General features: G+C 36.8%; 1 protein-coding gene across 2 annotated transcripts in view; it reads right to left on the bottom strand.

Moving 5' to 3' along the window:
* Positions 1-437: 437 nt before the first annotated feature.
* LOC110448761 (adenylate kinase 2, mitochondrial-like) overlaps positions 438-9,174 on the bottom strand; it is a 10,185-nt gene continuing 1,448 nt past the window's right edge. The window contains exons 2-5 of one of the 2 annotated variants that reach the window (XM_021495180.1): positions 7,165-7,210; positions 5,463-5,653; positions 4,661-4,828; positions 438-2,134 (exon numbers count right to left, since the gene is read on the bottom strand). In XM_021495180.1, coding sequence (XP_021350855.1) covers positions 1,907-2,134; positions 4,661-4,828; positions 5,463-5,653; positions 7,165-7,210 — 633 coding nt within the window. In that variant the 3' untranslated portion in view covers positions 438-1,906. The remainder of the gene's footprint in view (positions 2,135-4,660; positions 4,829-5,462; positions 5,654-7,164; positions 7,211-9,174) is intronic. The other variant, XM_021495181.1, reaches the window with a different exon arrangement.

A 9,174-nucleotide genomic window follows, 5' to 3' on the forward strand; every position in this document is an offset into this window, starting at 1 on the left:
ACAAACTTTCACTATCAAAATCCAAGATGGCTGCCTGTCGGCCATGTTGTTTATCCGATCAGTCTCAAAAGTTGCCCTGCACAGCTAAGGACCAAGGGGAACCTACATACAAAATTTGAGAAAGATCCCTTTGATACTTCCCGAGAAATAGCGATAACAAGAATTGTTTACGGACGGACGACGGACAAGAGACGGACGACGGACCACGGACGCAGGTGATTTGAAAAGCCCATCATCAGATGATGGTGGGCTAAAAATATGCAGTGTTGAATTGACCACCAGTTTTAGCAGTTCATTGCCTTTTAGAATAGAACCTCTTTTAATTTTGTTTCTGAAATTTTGTTTGTCAAGGGAAACAAATAATACCATCTCTATTATTCTGTCATTTGTTAAAACTGCGTGCAAGGTTAAAAGTTTTTTAACATCAAAGATATTCAAACATTTCATCAGTAAGGTTTATTGTAAAGAAAATACAAGCTTATACAATTGTGGCATTAAAACACACCATTAATATTGCAAAAGATAAATTGCTATCACTGTACCAACATTATTTCTGACATCGGTTCTTAAAATTAAATTTGGCACAACATTGATACATTTTCATTTAATATCAATATTTTGTTAATCTGTTAACAGTTAATAAAAAGTAAATTTCATCTTTGAGAAATAAAAATCTGAACAAGATTTCCGCAAAGCGGTACATGATACGCCCGTCGGATGTCGAATGAGCAGTTTGCCACAAAGGGCCATAAGTGCATAAATTTTGGAGAGATAACATCAATTCTACAAAGGGCCATAACTGCATAAATAACTGGCAAATAATTTTGGTTATCAAACTTGTCTGAGCTTTCATGGCAGTGAACCTTCCTACCAAGTTTGAAATTAATCCATTCAAAATTACTGAAGTTATTGAGCGGAAACTGTTAAGTCAATTCTATAAAGGGCCATAACTCCCTTAATAAGAGGCGGATAATGGTGATCGAAATTGTGCAAGCTTTCATAGAAATGAACCTTCCTATGAAGTTTGAAATGAATCTAACAAAAATTACTTTAGTTATTGAGGGAAAACTTTCGGCAATTCTACAAAGGGTCATAACTCCGTAAATAACCGGCGAATAATTTTGGTTATCGATCTTGTCCATCTTTCATAGCAATGAACCATCCTATGAAGTTTTAAACGAATCCAATCAGTTTGTTTAACTATGACATTCAAGGTGTGCAAAGAGGGAAAGCAAGGGTAACCCCTTGTTATCGAGGATGACTTTCCAGAGGCCCTATATAGCTACTACACATTGGATATTAAAGCCGATTGAATATGAGAAATGGTAGCTATAGGCCGATCTGGATTTAACCCACCACCATCCGTTATATATTAATAAAAGTGCCTCCCACCTCATACAACAGATTTGCGAATAACCACATGTATCTTTACTTTCAAATTAGTACCTACATGGTAATGTGTTAAAATTGTATGGCCACTAAACAAGTTCTGTTCCAGTATTAATGTTGTTAGCAAAGTATCTTTAACCCTTTAACCCCAATGTAACTTTAGTAGACTCTACCATGCATTGATTTGGATTAGTCCATTTTAGTCTACAGTGGTGAAAGGGTTAAAGGTTAAACCCTAATATTGATTTATCAAGATCTAGAGGCTATAGACAAGTAGGCTTTATAAAAAGGAAAAGTTGATGGACGTCAGATGCTGCATCATAGCAAAAGCTAACAAACATTTAGTGCCAGGAGTGCTGGAAAAAGGACCCCAAATATATCAAACAAAACCAAAAAAACAATATAACAAATGTTTATATTAAAATATGTTTCCCTGTCATTTGGTTGTATCTTTTATTAAATCACAAGGTCAAAACCTTGTTCTGATAAATTGATGAACTAAAAGGCTTTGCTCCTTTCAACTGTGCTTTCCCGTTAAATTGGCCAGGATTTGCTTCTGTTCGAAAATTTTCCTGATGTTACCGAAGACAACTTTGGGTGGCTGTGATGCGTCAACAGCGGTGTGGATGTGTCGCTTGCTGTAGTAATCCACCAGGGGCTTAGTCTGGTTGTGGTAGGAATCAAGGCGCTTCATTAAAGCTTCTTCATTATCGTCTGATCGTCTAATCAGAGGCTCTCCCGTAACCTGTTAAAGAAAAATTAATTGACTATATACCAGCGTGATATTTTTAACCAAGAAATTGGGTCATTTGATAGGATTACCATACAAAGGCCCAGAGGGCCTGTATCGCTCACCTGGATACCTAAGCAATCATGGCAAAATGAGATCAAGGGAATATGCCAGACCCAAGGCCAATTCTTGTAGCATATCTGTATTAGATTTTTCATGCCCAGCAATTTTATGTATGTTTATGGGGTTGGGATCTCAACTGTTTCCAAGCTTTGACTCAGAAACTAGGTCCCTAGGGTTGTGGCCAGACCCCAGGATCAATTCTAATATCATAACTGCATTAGTATATATAGTTTTGGGGTGGGGATCTCAACTGTTTCAAAGTTATGACCCAGGGGTTAAGTCTGCAAGGGTGGGGCAGACCCTGGGGTCAATTCTAATATCATGACTGCATTTGTCTCTTCATGCCCAACAATTGTATATAAAGTTTTGGGGTGGGGATCTTAACCATTTCGAAGTTAAGACCCAGGGTTTAAGTCTCCAAGGGTGGGGCAGTCCCCAAGACCATCCTCGAAGCATATGTGCAATCATCTCTTTATACTCAGCAATTGTATACCATGTTTATATGGTGGGGATCTCAACCATTTCCAAGTAATACACCTTTTTTGGCCCCACGCCTTAGCCCAGGAGGTCAGCCCCACCATTTGTACAATTATGAATCCCCACCAACCAAGGGATGCTTTTGATCAAATATGATTGATATCCAGTGCACAGTTCTACAAAAGAAGTCGTTTGTAGCGATATAGCCAAATTGCCCCCTTTTGGCCCCGCCCCTAAGCCCCCTGGGGGGGCAGCCCCACCATTTGTACAATTTTGAATCTACACTACCTAGGGATGCTTCCAGTCAAATATGGTTGATATCCATTTCTTAGTTCCAGAGAAGAAGTTGCTTAAAGCAATATAGTCAAATTGACCCCTTTTGGCCCCGCCCCTCAGCCCCCTGGGGGGGTCAGCCCCACCATTTGTACAATTTTGAATCCCCACCACCCGGGGATGCTTCCAGTCAAATTTAGTTGATTTCCAATCAGTGGTTAAGAATAAGAAGTCCTTTTAAGAAATTGTTGACGTACAGACGACGGACGCCAGGGTATGGCATAAGCTCACCTTGGTCCTTCGGACCAGGTGAGCTAATAATGTGAAAAGAAAAAACCCGAAATCAGAGCCTGTATTCATTTGACTGATTTAACCAATTCAGCTATTACACTGCTTAGTTTTTAATGAGTACTTGCAGTTAAAGACAGTGGTGCGGGGATCCTTACCCTATTGTCATGCTGATCATATAAGACTCTTTCATGCCCAGGGGTGTAGGATAGGGAAATTCCTCCAGAGGAGTTTTAAAATTTGGTAAAACCTGATGCTTTGCAGATTTGAAATCCGAAATCCTGAGGGTGGAATTTCTCTTTCCTACACCATTGGGCATGAAAGAGTATTTTTCTATCATTCCAACCACCAGAATAAGCTCACCAGAAACCTTGAAAATGGGTTTGAACTCATTACCATTTCGAAAATATCATCTTTTCCCCTGAGCTTTTTTGACAAAAATAAATCTAAGCGAGATTAGGAATACCTCATATTTTAAAACAAAGGTAGCGCAGAAAAATTAATTTCATCTTTCTTAAATGTATGGTCAATAAATTGTCAAATGTGTTTATTTCATCACATCGTCTTTTCCACATTGCAACATCAGAGTTTTCCAAATTCAAATATTTTAATTTCATCACGTCATTGTTCGACCTGTTGTGACATCACATGAAATGGGTTCAAGATAGAAATTTCTCCCACCCTTCACAGGTGTGTCTCCCGTTTTAGGCGGGAAAGATCAGCTTGCCATCCCCTCGAGGGAGATAGCCTCGCGTGTCGATTAACACGTGTTCAATTGTGACGTCATAAAATTGTGTCATTGGTAATTGTGATGTCATCAAAAGTAAATGACGATATTCATACCCCACATGTGATTTTGTTTACACTATTGTCGTTGGAGTTGTGACTGAAATAACAGGATGGGAGAAAAATAATCATCCCCTACCATAAGGGTGTAACAGAGAAATCTCATACCCTCGGGGAGATTTTTTTGGGCGTCTAACCAAAAAAATCACCCCTCGGGTTGGAGATTTCTCTGTCACACCCTCAAGGTAGAGAAAGATTCTATTATTCTCCCACCCTTCACAGGTGTATGCCCCGTTTTAGCTGGGAAAGATCAGCTTGTCACCCAGAGGGGGGAGATAGCCTTGTGCCGATTAGCACAAATTCAATTGTGACATCATTAAAATGTGTCACCGGTAATTGTGACATCAAAGTGACTTACAATATTTATACCCCACGTGTGTTTTTGTTTACACTACTGTTGGTGGAGTTGTGACTCAGAGAAAAATTATCATCCCCTACCATAAGGTAGATTCTAAATATTCTTACACCCCTTTCTTATACCCTGGACAGCTCCATCTTACACACATGGAAATGAGAGAAAAAATGGTTACTTACATCATCTGTCATCTCCTTTTTTGGAGGGTTGAACTCCACATGGTAGGATCGTCCACTGTTGGAGTGTATGAGACGCCCAGTGATCCGTCGGACTAACAGAGAGTCGTCTATACTAAATTCTACACAGGCATCTAACTTGGTTTTCCTGCTGTATAGTAATCCATCCAACTACAAAAAAAAAGTAAATTTAATCTAAGAATTACAAGAAAACCAGGATGATAATGCTCAACTCCCTACATGTGGTCAAATGGACATTAGACCTTTCATCCCTATGTAAATTAAGTAGACTCTACCATGCATTGATGTGGAGGAGTTCATTTTGGTCTTCAGTGGTGAAAGGGTTAGCAGTTCATATATATGTACTTCGGGCAATACTTCAGAAAAGCAACTCTAGCAAAAGTGTGCACATTTATAGGATACTTTTGGGTAAAAAGTAATCTAGAGATCGAATAAATCTTTGATACCCAGTTGAGCATGAGTAAATTTTTGCCATCAGAGTGTCTATTCAATTTCACATGCTCATCTGCAGTTCTAACTGCTTAACCTGACCAAAACAGAAAGACATTCTTTATCTCATTCACCTCTGAAGATGCATTTAAACTCTTCCAATTCAAATGTTGGAATAGTTCATTATGAACTTTCAGGGGTGAATGAGTAAATTAAACAAGCTTTCTGAGAGTAAAACTAATACAAAGTCTCCTACAAATTACACTGTGATGGAATTCCTAATTTTTGAGAGGAATGGTAAATTTCTTCATGTGAACTCATCAAGGGAGGTAAGCCATGCAAACCTATCACTTACAGCCTCTGCCTGTTTGATAGTGCGAGGAAATCCATCCAGCAGAAATCCATTTTTACACTCTGGTTTTCCAAGGTTTTCATCGATAAGCTCCACTACTAGACTATCACTGACCAGCTTGCCTTCGTCTATGACTCCTTTTACACGTTTTCCTAACTCTGACCCGGAAGCAATTACAGCTCTCAGCATATCCCCTGTAAGATGAAACACGATGAAAATTCAATATATCTGAAATGTTAAAAAAATGAAGTATTGAAATATGAAATTCATTCGACAACTGGTTTAGGAGATATGGCATTACAAAGAGAGACATAAACACGCATTTTCATAATAAAATCGTCTGGTGTGCGCCATTTGGTTGAAAATTGACCATTTTGAAGGAAATTAAGTAAGCACTTTTCAGTTTTTGAAAGATTCTGCATGCAACAAACAAAATAAAATTTGACAAGCTTAAACATTGTCATACCAGTGTTCATTCGTAGAAAGGAATTTTTGTTTGTCAGTGCACAGGCTTTCATTTCTGCATGATAACTGTCCAAAAACACCTTATTATTTCTGCATAGCAATGCAAATTTTGTTGCTATGGTAAGGCATTTACGCACACCCATTGGAAAAAATGTGCACCGAAAACAGCAATTGACAAAATAAATTCAAGTCGAAATCTTTACTTTTTATGAGGCCAAAAACAACCGTTAATGTCCCAAGTCCTTTGAAATTTGGAGAATGGAATACAAAGAAATGTAGGACTTCTGACTAAAACGCTATTTTGTCTTAGAGTTTCAACTTGTTATCTGTGATGTGAACTTGAGAAATACAGCAAAAGTGCTCTCTGGGACTCAATCATATTCTGAAATAAATGTACTACATTGTAATTGAAATTGCAGGGATAATCCTGAAGGGGGCCATGGCCGATTGACCCCTCAAAACTGAAATTGACCCCTCCATGTTCCAATATTCTTTCAATTTTGCATAGAATGGCTCCTCTTAACTTTGATATTGCCTAAAATTGCTGAAAATGGCCCACTGCTCTGAAAATCAAAGGAATTTAATTACCAAATATAAGTAAAGGATTTGTAAAATGATTTCTTTGGAAAAAAATATCTGCAAAATCTGACTCTTAAACAATCACTCGGATAAATTTATACAACACTATCACTCAGAATTTTATAAACATTCTTACTAATTTAATTATCATTCACTTTTTGGTTATTAATTTGAAATGAGTGTATAGCAAAAAAAACATGTTTGTTTCCCGTTACATGTTCGAAAAATTTAGCGTGGGTAGTTACAGGTATATATTTTATCTGGCCTTTCAATAGACCCTTGAGAACATGTTTTAGACTTCTTAAAATGAGTTTCGACTCTAAGGTTTGAAAGCACAGGTTTATTTTGAATAAGAACTGACTCTCAAAAAATCAAAGAAAATTCTATCTGACTTCTAAAAATGCTAAATAAAAGCACTTTTATCCTTTTTTCTATAAGGTTCAAATTTACATGAATATTTGGTCGAAATCATTCTTCTATAATACAGATCAATGAACATGACTTGAATTGCTTTATTGTACGTTAAAATTGTCAAAAATAAATAAATGGGTAGATACAAAAAATAATTAGTTGATATATATATACAGAATAATGAGGAACAAACATATTTCATTTGAATACATGACAGTCAAGCGTATAGGACTGAGGTTAAATATATTACCAGTGGACAGATGACAAACTTTATACAGATCTGCCAGCATTGGTGCCTGAAAGAAAACACACACAATTGAAATGACATAAAAAAGATGTATTGTGGGGACAATAAATGGGAGAACACCCAATACCAGTGATTGATTTTGGTCCAGTTTTAGTGCTGAATACAGGCGGAAAAGTGTCTTATTTTTATCAAATTGACCAAAAACTGAGTCTGAGTGAGAAATACATTACAAAATTCAATTCAAATAATGCTTTATTTTCCAAATTCATAAAGGAACAGGCTGTTGTAAAATTTAGGTAACAAAAACACTGAATCACAGCCTTTTGACACAGCCTTTTATAAACATTTGCATGGCTGGAGACCAAATCCCGGTATACTTGGATCATATATATAACATAAATATGTGCAAAATCTTAATAGGTTTCCAAAATATGAAAATGCCTCAACACCATCAAATTCTAAATTTCCTGAAGGCTAATCCCATATTGAACAGAGTATAGCAGAGTTGTAAAAATACTTGTCTGTCTTATGCCCTTTAGGGTCCACTTGTTCAGGCCAATTTTATATTCTTCAATATAATAAAAGAGCAAGATGGAAGATACAACAGATAAATAAACAGATATAGAAAAACAAGAACTGTATCTTCCCCAGATGCTGAAGCACATAAGATCATTAACTGGAGATCAAACAGCTCTGGACAATTTTTGTATTGCGAAATTAATAAAGGGCCATAACTCTGCATATAAGCGGTTCATGAGAAACAACAAAATTACGCTTCCTTCTGCTTGCCCCCTTACCATTTGCAAAATATTGCAAATTATGTGAACACAGGTAAAAAGGGCAATTACTCTGTATTTTATATGATACTAACAAATTTAGAAACACTAGTCTAGGTCTTTAAAGCTACATTTTTATCCATGAAATATTTATCATGACTGAAGTCCGTCTCGCTCAACCTCTCATTGAGATGCTTATCTCCACTCATGTTTCGAAAGAGTCTGGTAAGATTTGTATTTGGTTCTCGCTCAAGGCAGTCGAGAGTCTGGGGAATGCGAGACTAGACTGAAGTTGAATAAGATGCATCTATTGATAAAACAGGAGATAAATGTGATGCAGAGCATTTAACATACAGCCGAATATATATACTCGGGTGAATCCAGTGTACTTGAAAATCAAATCCCCACTTTAGGTCAAGGTTGACCGTAACATAAACGTATGTGTGTATTAAGGTATTTCATACATGTCTTTGTCAGTGTTTATAGTATGTGATGGGCTCATAACTTTTCTTCAAAATAAAAAAAATTGGAACTTGGTTGGTATACCCATGTCAAGAACAATGTCAATAATGACCTTTGCAGAAATTAATTGTCGAATATATTCTTGATTTTGTCTGAAAGTGGCACAAAATTGCATTGAATATTATAATTCATGAAAACACTTACCTGTACATGCATTTCTGAAGTATCAGTGTATTGACTATTATCGGGAAAATACTTCAAATCTCAAGAATGATGGCATTGTATTTTCATTGGATATTTTACAATAATTTATGAAGCTAACAAGGCTATTGATACAAGTCAAGCCAGATTACCTGAAGGTGTTTTGAATGGTGTACAGGTAAAATCGCACTTGCTTTGCATGCTTTTCCCCAACTTCAGGCAGCCTTGTTGGCTTTATGCTCAGTGGAAATATATGCTATTATTCTGTAGATATGACACATTTTCTTACAATTTTCTCGAAAATAGTCAATAAATGGATACTTCAGGAATGCATGTTCAGTTAAGTTTTTCATTAATTCCATTATTCATTGCAATTTTGCGCCACTAGAATTCTGCATTCAAATGTTACTTTTCGGACAAAGTCAACAATATTTTCAACAAGTAATTTCTGCAAAGGTCATAATTGACATTTTTCCTGACATGGGTATACCAACCGCCAACCAACTTCCACATTTTTAGGTCACCTGAGCTTTGCTCAAGTGACCTATTCCAATCACTTTCCATCCGTCGTCGT

Source organism: Mizuhopecten yessoensis, unplaced genomic scaffold (assembly GCF_002113885.1).
Source record: "Mizuhopecten yessoensis strain PY_sf001 unplaced genomic scaffold, ASM211388v2 scaffold4259, whole genome shotgun sequence".
NCBI classification, from domain to species: Eukaryota; Metazoa; Mollusca; class Bivalvia; order Pectinida; family Pectinidae; genus Mizuhopecten; species Mizuhopecten yessoensis.